The sequence below is a fragment of the Molothrus aeneus genome, chromosome Z, assembly GCF_037042795.1.
Source record: "Molothrus aeneus isolate 106 chromosome Z, BPBGC_Maene_1.0, whole genome shotgun sequence".
Classification (NCBI taxonomy): domain Eukaryota; kingdom Metazoa; phylum Chordata; class Aves; order Passeriformes; family Icteridae; genus Molothrus; species Molothrus aeneus.
The window spans coordinates 41,612,628-41,629,410 of record NC_089680.1 but is presented as its reverse complement, the minus strand read 5'-3'; the positions used below and the strand labels follow the sequence as shown (position 1 = coordinate 41,629,410).

The 16,783-nt window shown below is 40.4% G+C and overlaps 1 protein-coding gene across 4 annotated transcripts in view; it reads right to left on the bottom strand.

Moving 5' to 3' along the window:
• PALM2AKAP2 (PALM2 and AKAP2 fusion) overlaps positions 1–16,783 on the bottom strand; it is a 264,975-nt gene that overhangs the window by 193,017 nt on the left and 55,175 nt on the right. For all 4 annotated transcript variants that reach the window (XM_066569518.1, XM_066569519.1, XM_066569520.1 and 1 more), the window contains exon 3: positions 6,853–6,983. In XM_066569518.1, coding sequence (XP_066425615.1) covers positions 6,853–6,983 — 131 coding nt within the window. The remainder of the gene's footprint in view (positions 1–6,852; positions 6,984–16,783) is intronic.

Below are 16,783 nucleotides of genomic sequence, written 5' to 3'. Positions count from 1 at the left end.
TGGGTGTCTTTATCAAGATCCATATATGGTACACATATTTAAGGAGAGCAGACACAGCTGGTATGGAGGGAGTCTGTACTCCAACTGAAGAGTCTATCCTCTTCTCTATTCTGTAAGATGCATAGGAATAATTAAGTTATTATGAGGTAGCAATGCCTAGGAGTTGTGGAAGAGCCAGAGATTGCTACTATTAAACTCAGAACACCAGCATTTAAGCAACTGTTAAGGCACTGGCATGGCATTCTACTATTTTGAGTTGAGTTTCAGAGCTGAAGTAGTAAGCTGTGTTATTATTTTTAGTGTCGGCTTGTTGTTTCTTTTTTTTAAGTGTTGCGTCTGAATATATTATACCATATGAAAAAACTTCAAATCCATTGCCACCCAGCAACCCTAGCTCATTGCTTTTCTTACATCATCATGCGAGTTCTGAGAAATTCTCTAATCACACTGCAGAATAGGTTCCTTTGAAAACCTGCAATTTCCTGGTTTGTTAGGCTTTTTGTCTGGTTTTGTTTTGGTCTCTGTTTTTCTAAGAAATGCATAATATATAATAAATAAACCCCATCAAGAGCACAATGGGAGGTGAATGTTGTGCTCTTTTGGAAACCACCGTTCTGAGGGATTGCTGAAATTGGAATCTGCGGACCTGCAGCACATGAGAGCTGGTGTTGATCAGTCTTAGTGGAGAGCTAGACAGAAGGCTTGGGGATGAACAGCTACTCCTGTGCAGAAAGCTTGATAGTCCCTCACAAGGTGAGCAGAAATTGAAGACACTACATGGCCATGAGGAGATATTCTTGCAAGTTCACTCTTACAGAGCTCACCCAACAGAACTGCTTAGATGGGAAGCATATGGAGGTGGACTGAAGGCTTGCTGATATCTGGCTGTCTACATAAAAGCCAAAAATGCTGAATAACAATGCTCCTGATAATTTTCTCCATCTGCCATCAATGTGAAGTTGCAAAATAAGACACACTGTTCTCTGCACTAGCATAATTTCAGGAACTGCTCACATCTCTCTGGAGGTTAAGACTGAAGGGAAATGGCTGAGACCTGGCTAGGGAGAGGTTTATGGCATCTCTGGTCCCAGCTTACACTGTCTGCTACAGGGGAGGTCTGGGCAGCTGGTTTTGACATCAGATGATCCTTCTCTTGAAGGAGTGCAGTTGTATCTGTCTTAAGTTCTCTCTCTTTCTGTTATGGAAAGACTGTAAGTGACAGTGCAAGATAGACTAAGTATGTTTCAGAGTTCCCAGTCTGAAACATACTAGGTTTTTATCATGGAAAGAAGATGCTGGAAACAAACATTGGCATTAGAAAGAAATGAAACAATGGATGCCTGAAGGAGAGAAAATGCTAAAGGTGCAGCAGCTGCAACAACCTCAGCTGAACCATGAATCTGTACATGCTGGACTCTTCAGTGAGAAGAGATTTTAGCACAGACCTCATCTGGCATCACAGATCTGTTAGGCACTCATAGTCTATTAATAAGATATATTAAGATTTTATTTTCTGCATATCAAATCAGCTTGGGGAGGGTTTTATTCTCATGGCCTAGGGCAGCTTATCTAACAGAACTCAAATCTAAGCATTTACCTGTAAGATTCAATTGCAGTAATGGGAGAAGACAATGTTTCTGCCATGTTTGAAGAATTTCTACCATATTTTGCATCTGCTTCCACTTAGATTTGGACTTATGCCTAATACTGGTAAGCAGACAGAGACCAAAGACAGTAGAACAAGAGAGTGCATAGCCAAGGCACCTTTTGCTTGGGAGAGGTGGTAAGCTTTTACTCAGCTTACAGTCAGCATCTATTTTGTGTCAAGCAAGCTTACAGACAGCATCTATGTTGGTCTCGCAGGTTAAGTGTTTTTCTTGGAAGCTGTGCTTCTCCTGCACTTCATTTCATTAGGCATCTTTCAGTTCAGCACTCTGAGATGGGAGTTGCTGGGAGGGAGGGATTTTTTGCATACATTTTCTACCTGCCCACATCAGCAAGATAGCAACAACCATCAAGGGTGTGCTTGCCCCAGGACAGAACTCATGCCCTATGGGCCAAAGCACAGACCTTCCCATTGTTAACACTGGAGCTGTCCCTCTGTGCTGGACCACCATGGAAAAGTTTTCTCCTAGAGGTGATACAGCAAAGGCTTATCACCAGCATGCAGAAAGGTGAAGCATTTCACAACCCCAAAGGGCTTTTGCAAGCATAAGGACCTTGGATGTGCTGACAGCTGGGCAGTCCTGAGCAAAGAGCAAGGGATCCGCTTACTCCTTGGCTTCTTCCTGCACTGCTTCACCTGCAAGAGCTGTCACAGCACCAAAGTGCCACAAGTGGCTCTTGCGTGTACATTTTGGGGATCCAGAATCCACTGGTTTAAACTGTCTGCCTGGTCCACATGTCCAAAATGGCTAAAAGAATAACTCTTTGGAGTTGTTGGGCACCTCCTCATCCAAGGTGAACAAATGCACTGTTGATTACTGGAGGGATATGCCACTTTGCTGAACATTTATCTCATGGTTTTCTTTAGTCCAGGAACGACAGTAAGTCCAGTCCTGGTACTTCATGCAAGTGCTCATCATCAAGCAGGGAGATATAGAGTATTTCTTGTTTCCATGCTACCCAAAAGCTTCAGAGAAACAAAAACCCTTCATCTTTTGCAGTAAACACAGGCCACCAGCTATGAGCTATAATTTAATCTGATATAACAAAAGAATTTTGGGGGCATTTGAAATGCTGTGAAGGAATAGCAGGCTTGGAGTGGGCTGGTCTGTTTTGTGGACATTACCTGTGTAATATTCAGATGTCAAATCCCAACTTTCCATTCACTGCTACAAAACACCAGACCGTCATGTGGTAAAAACCCCCAAACAATGGGAGGCATGCAACACATTGCAGCATTTGTTTCACCTACAACACACTATCACAGGTATGTCTGTGGAAGTTACTGGAAATCTCTATCAATGCTATCCCAAATAATATGTTTCAGGTCTGTGATTTGGAGAATAAGTTTAAGGGAGGGGAAATGCTTTTAATTCATTTTTGACTCCTTTACTACAATTTACTCAAATCTAAGGTCGCTGCAAAAAACGGGATCACTTCTGTACTTTGTAACAATGGGAAAGATAACTCAGAAATATCTGCCTCCCTCTACCACTGACCCAGGATCTTTATATGAAAAAAACTAAATAACTTTAAAGTTTGTGTGAAGAGATATCCATGTCTGGCTTCACTCTGACATTGACACAATCCTGCCACTAGTCTTCCTGCCAGGTTTCAAACATTTAGCAACATTATTTCACTACTGACAGACATCCAGCCCACTAAAGACTCCATGAATGTTGAATAAAGGGTTCCGTCTTCTTAAGTTCCATTAGGTCCATTAGGTCAATTGGATCAACCACTTTTTTAAAAGAAATGCAAGAGACAAAGGATTTTTACATGAGGCATCTTGTGCTTTTCTGAAGATTGAAGTCAGGCAGTGAGGAGTGCTGGAAATCCAGGACCAAAATCACTCAGCTCTTTTGACTCCTTGATTTTCACTTTGCATTCTTGGTTACAAGGGTTCTAAACATATTAAACTGATCCCAGCTGTCAAATCACTGTTCTGCGTGTAATCCACAGTTACACTATTCATATGCCAGCATCTTGTCCTAACCTTGCACTGCTTGTTTTTTTTAACTTATATGTACATTGTGTACTTCTATGCCCTCTTGATGTTAACTAGCAGCATTATAATAGCATTAAATTATTTGCATTTCATTATTTGTTCTGTTTTATTCCTCTTTTTTTTGATGCTGGTATTTTTTCCACTGCTTAACATGAAGTGCACAAAAATGCTGAGTAATGTAGACATTCTTCTTCAAAATGCCTTTGCAGATGAGGAAGCTCATTAAATCATTACACTTACTCATGTCTAAGCTGAGTCATGCACATATCCTTGCAAGCTACAAGCTGAAGTATATGATTTCCTGTATCATGATAAAATAGCACAGAAGTCTAATAAATAAGAAGCAGTCTGTACTCTTATGCATTTTTACTGCCTCAGTTGAAATTAAACACTTCCCACACAAAAGAGAACTGGTAACACTATCTTAAGAATAAGCATTAGAAGCATGTTTACATCTTGCAAAACATATTATTTTAGTGAAAAAGTCACTTAAAACTGATCTAGAGTGAGCAATACCCAACCAAAGAATTTGTGTGATGTGAAAGGCCTTAAAGACCATCCACAAACCCAGTGCTAGCCTTACTGTTTCTCCAAAAGGCATTGGTCTTTTCTGGACAGCACACATCCTCATGAGCCCACCAGCTACACGAGCCCACCTTCATAAGGCTACATTCTCATTTAGGAATGCTAGTCTGGCCTCAAACACTCTCAGTTTTCTCTTCTAAGGACCACAGTTCACTGAGATTCTCAGACCTACTGGTACAGCTGGCCTGCAAATAATGACAGATACTTCTCTTGTACCACAGCAGTTCATGTAATAAAAGCAGGGGTATGAAAAAGGAACCCTTTTGACTGCTTCAGTGTGTGTAGAAGAAATGGTGCTTTCTGTCATGATGACAGGATGCTCTGCTGCCAGAGAAAAGGGATGAATTCCCATTCTTAAAGCAGGGTCATGGATACTGGCTGCCAGCATGTGCTGGACATTGTTCCTCACAATCTAGCTTCATCCTGATCCGAAAGGAAATGGAAAGGATATATTTTTAATAATATATTATGTATTTTTGTATTTTTTTTCCAGTATGTGTGTCCCAATACTTTTTCTCAGACATATTGATTCTGCAGCTGCTCTGTTCTTGCCCATATGATGCAGTGTGACACTAATGAATATGCAAGCTGCATGGCACAGTGGCTTTATGGTCCTGTGGAATCAGCCTTAGGGCTGGTCTTGAAGTAATTTTCTATCCTCCTCATGAACCAGCTTAGTCTGTTCTCTGTCACCTTTGTTGGCAGGGTTTGGGCTTTTTTACAGGGCTCCCCTTGATAGTGCAGAGTGGACCTCCAAAGGGCCACTGATTCCCTGCAAACATGAACAGATGAACAATCTCCCTGTAATCCACCCCCTTGATTCTCTCCTGGGAATGTGGAGGGAAAATGTAGTGCACAGACAGCAAGAAAAATACTTTCAGGATGAATCCATTCTACTTCATTCCTCAGCATAATGTGCTTGATGTCCTTCTACAGCCATTTACCTTCTTAGCCTATTTTGATGGGCTCTGGATATGCCATGTTGTCATGGATATAAGAGTAATTAGATTAATGACCTCAACCTCTGCTGTCTAATCTCTACAGTTCAGATGTAATATTTTCTCATTTAAATTAAAATACTTTTTTACTGGCTTTGGAATTCCCTTAGAAAGACAACAGGGAAGTTAAGTTTGTTAGTGAGGCTGTCACACAAATGTCACCTCAACTCAGGAGAAACCTGTCATTTGATAGATAAGTGGTCATAGAAGAAGAGAGTTCTGTTACTTTCAAATATTCAAATTTTTGATTTCATGGGTGCAGTTAAGGAAACAAAAAAGCAAGCCATAGGAGCCAAGGTTTTACACTGTCCTTCATCCTACACTTTGAACTAGTTAAACAAAGAGGTTTCACTGCCTTCAGTGGTAGAACTCAGCTGAAATTAGCCACTCTGACATGTTTTTCTGGATGGGGTCAGGGCTCTTAGCATCTTTCAGCACTAGATGAAATATGTATTACAGTACATATTTCTGAAGCACAGTCCATGTATTCTTTCCATTTACAGTATTAATTTATGAAGTAAAATATCAGATATCATATGAAATCTAAAAAGTTTTCTTGCCTTCTGCTACCACAAACGTAAAAGAACAATACACATTCTCAGACCAGTTTCAATTAACATGAATCACAGGGCAAGGACCAGTAGCACGAGGTAACTCTTACATTTATGCTGATCAATATCTTCCACATAGCAGTTATTTAGCATTATCCGGGCTTAGGGTAGGTCTGCTTGTCTATATCCCCAGAGAAACATTCTCATGACTTCTCCAAGAAATTTCACAAGAAACCTGCCATAAGGCAAATTGAGTTCACCAGATATGAAGTTAATACCTCAACCTTTGGACTGCTGGTCCTATTCCCCTTTCTCTGTAGTAGCCTCAGCTGATGTATTTGTAAAATTTGTGTTGCCAAATTTCACCAGCTTTTGCCAGCTGAAAAAACTCTAAATTGACATAACCTAAATGGCAGAAGCAGCTCTGGAATTTGCCCTATGAGGATTAAAATCACTTTCCTTATGAGCCTTTTATTCCTTTAGAGCCCTTAGTAACGAAACAAGGAAAAAAAAACAAAAAAGAGGACAAATGTCAACTCAGACTACAATGGGAAACTGATAAAAGGAAATCACTCTAACACACAAACCTTGCTTTTGAAAGCAGTAAGTATTTGATCTGCTGGTGGCATCTGCTGGTGCATTTCAAGAAGTCATTTGCACCAGTGAAGTGAGTGCAAAAGGATGCTCTCCCTCTTTGAACTCATTTTGGCTGTAGGAGGTGTAAAGAAATGGAGAATCTATTGGGTGTTGATCAAGTCATACACATGCACCTGAAGGGGGAACTTGGCCCTCTGTTTAGCTACCTCACGAAAGAAATCCATAAAAGTCCATTAAACAAAAGATAACACACTGACTCATCTTGAACAACATGGACGTCCAGGAGACAAATGTTGGGTGTATTTGGCTGTATGTGTGACTGCCTTTTACAGTCTTGCCTGGACAGCTGCCATCAGCTGCTGCCAGAGATGGGGACCTGGGCAAGGAAAATCTCCAGCCTTCATGGGAGCGACTGTTCTTAGGCAAAGCTAAAGGAAGCTGTCCCTACCTGTGTATGTTTTCTTCCAGCTTTTTCACCTTCAGCTCATCCTCTTCTGACTGCTTCCTTCTGGCTTCTTCCTCTTCTGCAGAGCCAGCAGGAATTCCCTGTAGCAGCCATTTTTCCCGAAGAGCTTTTGACTGCAATGTAAAAAAATCCCGTATCTTAGGTATAGACTGAACAAAAACTATCTGAAGATTGAGAAGAAGCTGTCTTTGTTAATGAATGTTAGCTTGTGCCCGCTGAATTTCTGCTTACTGCTTCAGACAGTTGATAACAGCCAAACAATCAGCTGTTTATTTAGATGTCAGGTCTTTCACATTGAGGAGTGTCAGTTTCACAGTATACAGTTTATTTACTATCAGTGCCTTAACATGAAGTTCTTTTTAGTTCCTAATAAAACCAAGAGTTTAAAATTAGCAAATCAGCAAGTCCTGGAAGAACTGAAGTTTTTGAACTGAAGTGTGGATTTCTTGTGACTAATAAAGTATAAATAATGTGCTAGAAGGACTAAAGTCATAAAGTTTTTAAAGCTTTAAAAACAAAAGATCAATGTGCTCTAAATGTAATGTTTTTCATGGAGTATAAAATTACTCTCCTATTAAATCAATCAAAGATGTTTTCTATTTATACAACATATATATATATGTGTTTCCATATATTTACAGGCAGACAGACAGACACATGTATACATAAACATGAGCATGCAAATCATCTCTTCAGCATACAAAAATTAGAACAAATGGACAAAAGTCTTTCAGAAACTGTGGAAGGGTTGCCAGGACACAGCAACACTGTTGCAAAAAGCATCAATATCCTTCACCCAACAGAATTATTCCTGGGAGTTTTGTTGAGATTTCTGCACTGAAAATACGGCTACAACCTCACCTCGTTTAATGCAGCTGCAGCTTATCCAGGGTAGTTCACCAGGGGAGGTGGTCTGGTTAAAAGCCATGCTTTACACAGCTTACAAGCCTATGTTCCTTGTCTGGTCTAAATATGACAGAGGAATGCAGCAGATAGGATGCGGAATGCCAGGAGCCCAAAGCTAAACAGGACTTTGCCCCTTGGCAAGAAGGAAATTGAGCTGGATGAAAAAATGGTAATTTAGGGGGCTATCCAAACTTTCCCTTTAATTGATTAGTAAAGGGGAGGCTTGGTTTTGAATTTGCAAAGTGATTGGCAATGCTAGTTCAAGGAACCAGCTCCTCTTCTGCAAAGAAGAGTTAATCAGGAAATCATCAGTTCAAGGAAGCTGGATTTCAGAGGCAGCCAAAACATGCTGTATATGTCTTTTGAATGCCATGCTTGTTGCTGGAATAGAACCTGATTTGTGCAAACTACGTATAAAGCGAAAACATTTACCACCAACAGCAAGCAAACCTTGCCTAAAATAGAAACATTTTTGACATGACAAACTAGGTTTTCTTGCTAGCTTTTGAGTGTGTGTATATATATATAGACATAGTATCTATGCACAAACTATTTTTGTCTGTCCATGACCTATTTGATGTCAGGCAATTAGATTTTAGTAAGGCAGCAGACATAAAGCAATAACAAATGTACACACAAATTATACTTTATAAATTACTCAAGCTTTCACTGTTTTTAACTATGCTGTACATGACAGGATGTCTAGGTGGATTTAAAGTGATTTCTATGTGAATTAGGACTTCTGCATAACAGAAAAGGTCTCACGCTCATGTCCCATGCAGCCATGTTCAATAGCTAAGACCTGCTGATGCTAGTGACATACTTTACCTTGATGAATTCAGCTTTGCTCATGGCTTCCAAGTTGTTAGTTGCCAAAACAGGATGATTGGCTATCTCTAGCCACAGTTTCTGCAGTTTGCTACTCCTTGTTGTGGCACTACCATCTATTAGTACTTTCTGCCACATTTCATGTGCTGGTAGTGAAATTTTTGTGTTCAGCTGAGCTGATTACCAGCCAGAGTTTTCGTCACCTTGTTGAAACTCACCATGCTATAGAAATGTCCCCTCAGCAGAGGACTCTCAAGTCATCACATGTACGAAGAAACAAAGCAACACAAAGATGGATTTACAGGTCTTGAGAGGCTAAACTTTTAACAGTGTGCACTTTGGCTTTTGAAGTCTCAATAGCACAGCTCAGTAGGTACCTGCTGGGCTAGATCCAGTGCAAAGCCTAGTGAGGGCTGACTGCTCTCTAGCAAATTGCTGCCTTATCTTTCAAACATGGACCAGCTGCACAAGGAACTACGTTGCATGCATCTTACTCAGCTGTGATCTTGAATCAGAAATCTTGACTGACACTCAGTTGGGAAAAAACTCCTAAGTTTCTAAAGACCAAATTCTAAAGATGAAGACAGCATTCTCTGCTTTAAACCTGGTTCAGATATGGCTCCAGCAAAAATAAATAAATAAATAAAGGCTTTGACAAAGTGCTGCTTGGACAGCACTGGCACTGAAGACATTAAGTTAACAGTAACTCCTCTCCTCCAGGAGGCATTGAGGCTTTTCTCAACGTGCTTTTACAGAGTCTCCATGCTGATGCTCACACAGAGAAGCAAGTCCCTTCAGTACAACTGCTGTACACCAAAAGTAAGATATTTTGTACAGCCTTTGTTTTGGTCTTTGTTTATATGAAACACTTAAGCTACAAAATAACATGGTTTCTTTCCCCTCAAAGCCTTTTTTTTAAACCTATTGATAGCATGAATTTGAAACTGGAAAGCATCAATGGGCATTTTAAAAGACATATTTAGAGACAAGAATGCTATGATCTACTAAAAATCCTCCCTCGGGTGAAATGTCAGCATATTTTATCTGAAACAGGAAAACTGAAAGCTTTGATGTTTCTAGCTCTCCTTTCTAAGATGAGAATTAAGATATTTGTTAAATACTATGCTGAGGAATTCAGAGAAGAGAACCGAGAAATGGAAACATTTATAAATGTATTTCTTAAACTGCATAGAGTCTATTTGCCAAGCTGCTGAGGCTGTGTGTATTTATGCACTCACTGCGGATACAATAGGCTAACAGGCAGGCATACACCAGGGGATGCTGGTCACACATCTGCTGTACAGGAAGCATTTTCTTCCTGGCCACATAACTGCTGTAGGAGAGAAGCAGTGGGCAGGGATGGAAGCTTCTCTCACCTGCTTTGAGCAAACATTTCCCAAGGAGGCATTTTCATCACAAACACGTAGGGAAGGCCTTGGTACATATGATGAAACCAAGGGTGGGCAGTGAGGCGTTGGTAGAGCTGTGCTGAATACTCAGGCACAGCTCCTGGATATTAGACAGCCCACATCAAAGCAACCCAGACAGATGCAAACCAGAGCCAGATGCAGACTGGAAACAAAAGAGAGTTTGCTACCATCTGTCCTCTATAGCTATGAAATTTGGATTATGCTTCTTAAAAAAATCTTGCAAAATCTTACCCCAGGAAGAATAGGAGGTGCTTCCCAAGTGTGCTAAAATAAGGTTTGCATGAGGATGGAACCCAGAAATACGTTCCTGTATGAGCCACTCCTGTTCAACAATATTGTGCATTTGCTTAACAGCTGTGATTAAAACAGCCACAAGACAGTATTTCAGCATTGTTTCTCCTTCATTGTCTGCTATGAGATTTAACTCCTCTCTTCATTTGAAAGCTTCTTTATGCACTACAGTTGTGCTGTATGATTAGATATTGTCCAAATGATAGAGAGCTCTGAGTGTGGCAACATACACTACTGTAAAAATACAGGTATTTGTACTGGGCATTGCCATACTGGAATATGTGAATATTGTGACTACCGTGAATACAGTGAATATGCTGTACTTTCAGAAAGAAACCCTTCACTGACAGAGCAGCAGCTATGCTATGTTATGCTACTTATACCAGACTTATACCGTCTGGTATAAGTAATCCTTCATTTACTGCAAGAGAACAATTTCTTCAGGGCTAAGTCCTTCAGCAGAAATTAGATCACATCATTAAAAAGGCTTTCTGTTACTAAAGTGGAAAGGGCACTGGGCTTGAGATCCTCTAAGCTGCCAGTGCTCTCAGGTGATTTTGTTTCTCTGCACAGAACTGAGAATTGGGATTGTAGAAATAACTTGCAGCTTCACTTTGTTTAGTTTGTTCAAGCATAGGAAAACCAACTGACATCTGCATCATGCAAAAACTGAAAAAACCAGGTCCCAGTTATGTGAACAGACTGTAGGGAGGACATAAATAAGTGAACAACTGTTGGACAGGACAGAAAGAAAGTGCCAAATGCCTGAATGCAGCAGACACAGTGATGGTAGATAAAAGTGGTGCATTGCAATCTTACATGCTAACATTTATTACATGCTTACATTTATTCCACTTGCATGCTTCAGGACAGTGAAGCCTGAGGGCTTTAAGCTGCTTACATTTAGTGCTAGCATGGAAATAATGCATAGCTTCTCAAATGCACACAGTAGAATTAATACTGTATAAGCAAAGAGAACCTTTACTGTTAGTGCTGCATTTTGCTTTAACGTTGCATCAAAAGTTTAAGTATCAGAGGACATTTTATTATAGCAAGTAAACCTTTTAGCATCCTTTTCATAAATCATTATGCTTACTCCATGCCATCTCTTCACTCCCTGTTTTGTGAGTTGATTAGTTCTAACCATCAGTCTTGTCAATTTTGAAACAACTTCCATAAACTTTTTTCATAAGAATAATAATTTGCAGTCCTACATATAGTGTGACAGTGTCTTAAACTAAGGCCCAGATGCATCTGCCAGACTTATCATGACTTTTTATGACAAGAGAAAAAGCCCAGTCCTTGCTGTGCTGCTACCTTTTGAGGTAGTCCCTTAAATAAACTTTGTGTGTTTTTTGAACTTGCATATGTTTAGGGGCAATTAGTACTATCTCTCCTTAAAAGCAAAGCTTGCTGAAGTGGAGTACTCCTCTGTCTCCTGAGTTCAAGGAAGATGATAATCCTGAGAAGAAACAAAGGTCAAAAGTTGACCCAAGACAGCCTCCTCCAGTAAATGTGCCTGCTCTTGTGAAACACTTCTGGATATGGACTATTCCGGGTAATTATGGTCTTCTGTGCCCTAGAAAACAGCCACTAATGATCCCTAGTGTAATTCCACTGAAATCAAAGTCACTTTTATTGAAATCTTTGCCAAATTGAAGTTTTGCCAAAAGTCTTTGCATTTTGCGGGTTGAAGACCATGAGGCATTAACATTTTAGAGCTGAAGCTACTTATTAATATGAAATTATTTTCTCCCTCTATCCATTCAGTATTTGTGCCACGGAAAAACATGAACACAAAAGGTTGGTTCTTCAAATCTACATATAACCAGCCCATGCCTACTAAAAGAGTGCAATGAACATTTTTTGCACATCACATCTGTGAGTCAGATGTTACCCCCAAACTCTCCCATTGGGATGCTAGAGTAACTGGCTGCATTTCAGATTTGTTCTCTGCATTGCAAAAAGTTACCTTGTTACAAAAAGGGTGAGGTTTTTAGGCAGATCTAGAGCTTTGGATGCAGCAGTGAATGGGATTTTGCTGTTTGGCAGGTACCTGGAGCCCCTGTGTCACTCAATGGAGCAGCTACAAGAAGGAAAGCCTCCCAGAGCAGCAAAGCCTGTTCTGTTTGTGCATCCTCCCAGGCATCTGCCTGGGTTGATAAAATTGAGTTTGTAAGAGACACAAGTGCAAGAATGATTGCTGTCAAAAATGCTCTGGGATTCCTCTTTTGTCCTGTCTACCCTTCTTCCTCTCCAAACATAGCATTTCTTGCTGTTGTATTCTTGTGCCACTTGAGCATCCACCTGGCTCTAACCCAGCTAGTACAGGCCACCCAGCATGTCTGGGTCTGGCCTGCTGATGCACAGCACTGTTGCCAGCGTTAGCAAAGAGGTCACTGGGACATGAGGTACTGAGATTCTAGAAAGACTTGTTCCTTTGCCAGCAGGCCTTCTCTTGGCTTTCAAAAAAATGGAAAAAAATATTATTCACACGGCTGTAGTGTGAGTAGGCATGTTAATGTTAGATGCCCTTAACCATTTGTGCATAAACATGCAAATGCAGAGCGGGGCTATAGACACAAACTGTATGACAGGTAAGTCCATCTGGAAATAAGCAACCTCCTGGAAGGTATTACTGAGTGAGGCTGTAGTATTTAATTTTCCATTAGGCAAATGAAACAGTCTGCCTCTGCTCAGACTGATGCAGAGTTTTCCTACGTGGGTTTTCACTGTGAGAGAATCCTCTTGCAGAACAAAGGAGAGGTGTGGTCCTCAGCAAACACAAGAGATTCTGCTCTGCTGCAGGATGGATGCGGCCTTGTATGGTATGACTCTCCCTGGAACGGACAACCAGCCATTTGCAGCTTGCTGGTATGATCTGGTTTTATGTAGTAGCAAAACCTTTTGTTGCCTTTCCAGTTATCTAAGACACTTGTTTTAGCCCAAGGAGCATGTCTGCATGATAGATGGATATGATTCAAGCATTGCCCAGATTAGGAAATTAAGCCAAGCTGAAAAACTTGCAGCTTTATTGTAGTCTTTACTTGAATCATATTGTCATAGTTTTCATATGTGTGATGCCAGGAAAAAAAACCCAAAAAGTATCCTAGCTGATAAAGCTTAGCCAGCTCAAGAGCAAACAGCATGTTTTTAAAGAAGATTAAACGTTATACTGTAGACTTGTCAGTTTGTTGTTGTTATTCTTTGTTCAGGAAATGAACAAAACATTTCTTAGAAATATCTTAAGGAAGTGATGTCTTAAAAAAATTTTTTAAGGAGGTTACATTTAGTCCAAGAGTTGCAAAGGTTGTACAACAGTCAGTTAATGTGTATTAATCACACAGAACATTAAAACACATAAACTTAACTTTTCCCATAATTTTTAGACCTGTCCACTGTAATTGACAACCTTTTGTGACCAAGTATTGGAGACTGATGGCATAACCTCTTCCTAAGTTTCTTCTCAGCCACACAGGTATGGGTAATTTGCCTGAGTTTCTCCTTTTCATAAAATCCTTACTGTATTAGACCACTGAGGTCAGGATATCCAAGGCAGTTGGCTCACCAAAGGAACTGCCGCTCTGCCTGTCCCCAAAAAGCATGTCTCCTTTTTCCCTACAGCTCCTGGAGTAACAGAATTTTGCTACAGCACCAGTAAGCCACCAGGCTGTGGGTATAAGGGGGGTACATATGAGGAGATTGGAAAATAAATAATAAAAGATGCAAGTAAATAAGGAAATAAAAATAAACAATGGACACTATTATAAGCCTGAAATCATGGCAGCCAAAGACTTTGCAGAGATTATCTTTCCCCCTTGTTTGCTTGCTGTAGCAGGTCCATTTGACTGCCCTTCAGCTATTCTGAGTATTTACATAGCCACTGCTTTTTCTCAAAGCACACATTCAGGACAGCAACAGAGCAGATAGGAGCATGTAACACAGTGCCACATGACTGCAGAAACAGGTGAAGGAAGACTGAGATAGCTGGCATGATTTGTGCTCACTTTGGGAAGGGCTGCATCTCAGCTGGGTGCCTGCATGACAAGGAACGTCTTCAGTGTGAGCCACGTGCAACTGGAGCTACAGATGCAAGGAGAAGGCATGTCTGTGGCAAGTGACCTGAGGGATGGGTATGATGACAGCTGGAGATGGCTTCTTCAGGAAGGTCTCATGCTTTGTCTGTTTGAAAACCTCACAGGAACAGAAATTGCAGCTGTTCAGATGGAGGCCCAATCAGGAATGATTTTTGGGGAAAAAAGCAACAATCGGTTTATGTCCTCTGAGAAAGCTTCCCATTCATTAGCAACATCACCAGTAAACTTTCTGAGTACACAATGTTCAGGTCCCATTTATTTAACTTTGTTAAATCAAGTAGGCAGTTGTTTCCAGTCAAAGATGAAGACAGATTAAAACCTAAGCTCTTGTAGCTTCAAGGAAACCCACCACAGAAAAAGACATTGTCAAGATTCTACAAGAGCAGATCCAAAGTTTGTATCTCTCTTTGAGTATCTCTCTCATTCAGATCATTCATCAGCTACAGAGCAGTGGCCTGTACAGACTGGTTTCACTGACAGGGATCACAGGTATGGTCCAACACAACGTCAGTGTTTCTGACATTCATTAACGACTTGAGATGACATTGAGATGAAACAAAATGAACACTAAGATGACAGTTAAGTCAAGCACAGCTTCCTTCCTACATATGTTTTCTAAACATCCAGTCTATCAGAAAGTTCTGCTTGAAGTAACAGGAAGATACCCCTTCTGGAGAGTTGTGTTTTATGTTGGAGAGTTAGGGTTTATTTTTCTGTGTCTCTCTTTAGGAAGTCTATGTAAAATTTCAGACTTTTTCATTGCAGGATGATAATGATGGCTCTGTTCAATTGTTTAATATTTCACTTGTGGCAAGGTTGAGCATCAATAAATCAGAATAAAAAAACAAGTATCAGTGACTGCAGCAGAGATGAGGGAAGGGATGAGGAGACTGGGCTGCCTCAGCAGGCAGATACCATCAGGGACATAGCTTGCAAAAGGGGATGCAACAATGAGGTCTCATATGGCCCAGCTTGGGAGCAAGTGTCCTGGAGGTAGGGCATGGAATTCTGTCCTGGTCAAGAATCCAAGTGTATTGGGATGAAGATATGCATAGGATAAACCTGCTCCTGTTGACACATAAATTGCTTTTTAACTCCATGAGAAGGTATCTGATTCCCACGGAATTTTGGAGTTGGAATAAAAACAGAGTGGCAAGCTGGCTGAAGTGTCTGGCCTTTATGTGGTTGGACTGAACACCGAATAAGACCCCCTCTAAAAGATACGCACATGAAAAGACTGACCACAGTTTTACCTCTGGTGCCGGAAATTTAGGTATGCTTTGGTTTTCCCTGCAGCTACTCACTCCATGTTTATGAAGGAAGTAAAGCATAGCGGTGAGAGAAATAAAAAGATAAATCTTTTTAGAATAGTTAATAATCTGAGATTTCAAAAATTGTCAAATCTCTCCCCTCAAAACAAATAAGCTTTGCAAGTTATCATTACTCCAGAGCCACAGTTGTTTTGTATTATTATCTCCCAAAAGAATAATCTACCTCTATATTCAGTCTCTCCTTGGCTTCAGTTTATCATTCCTTCCCACATACACACATCAGTCAAAAGAGGCAAAAAGAAAAGTTATATTTCAGAGATTCCTTTATTTTGTAGTCTTAAAATTTCTTATATTCATTATTTTAAAAATCTGGATTCATGTGATATGAATTTGGTTTTGAACATGTTTCAGGCCATTGGGAAGGGCTGAGGTTGCAGCGAGCTGTAAGCTTCCTTGAGCTGGCTAAAACAAAATCTGCAGGAGTAGCCATGAGATGCTCAAAGGACTTTTGTTACTGCTTGAAACCTGACTGCTAATTTTGATGCATTTCAAGGAACTCCTGCCTGTACGGTATGTTTATTTACATGATCATCCCAGGAGAACTCTGCCCCAGTTCAAAGCACAACTCACACATAGTATTTTTCCTAAATAAAAGAACAACTCGTAGAGGGATCATACCAGAATAATTACAGCTGTGTTTCAATGGCATGCAAGCAGATAAGGAACACGAGTTAAAGGACTAAAGCCCTCATCTCTCTGTGGTAAACAATTTGTGTAGCTGGTCTGGATAAACAATTCTATTTTTTTAAATTATATTTTCTTATTACTGAAAGATTTTAACTGGCGATAGTTACTTAGTTTTATGATCCAGAAGAGAGCCTCTTGATTCTCAGTTTAAATCCTGGTGGGAAACAAACTTCTCACGATAAGGTGGGCATCGGCCCACAGGTGCTAATCACAGAATAGGACAAAGAGGGGTCAGTGTGCCCTGTGCTCTCAAAGTGGAAATTTCTCTCTGAATTAGTTCCTAACCTCTCCCTGTCCCAAAAGTGCTGATGAGGCTCTTTACAGACAGCTAAAAATGAATTTG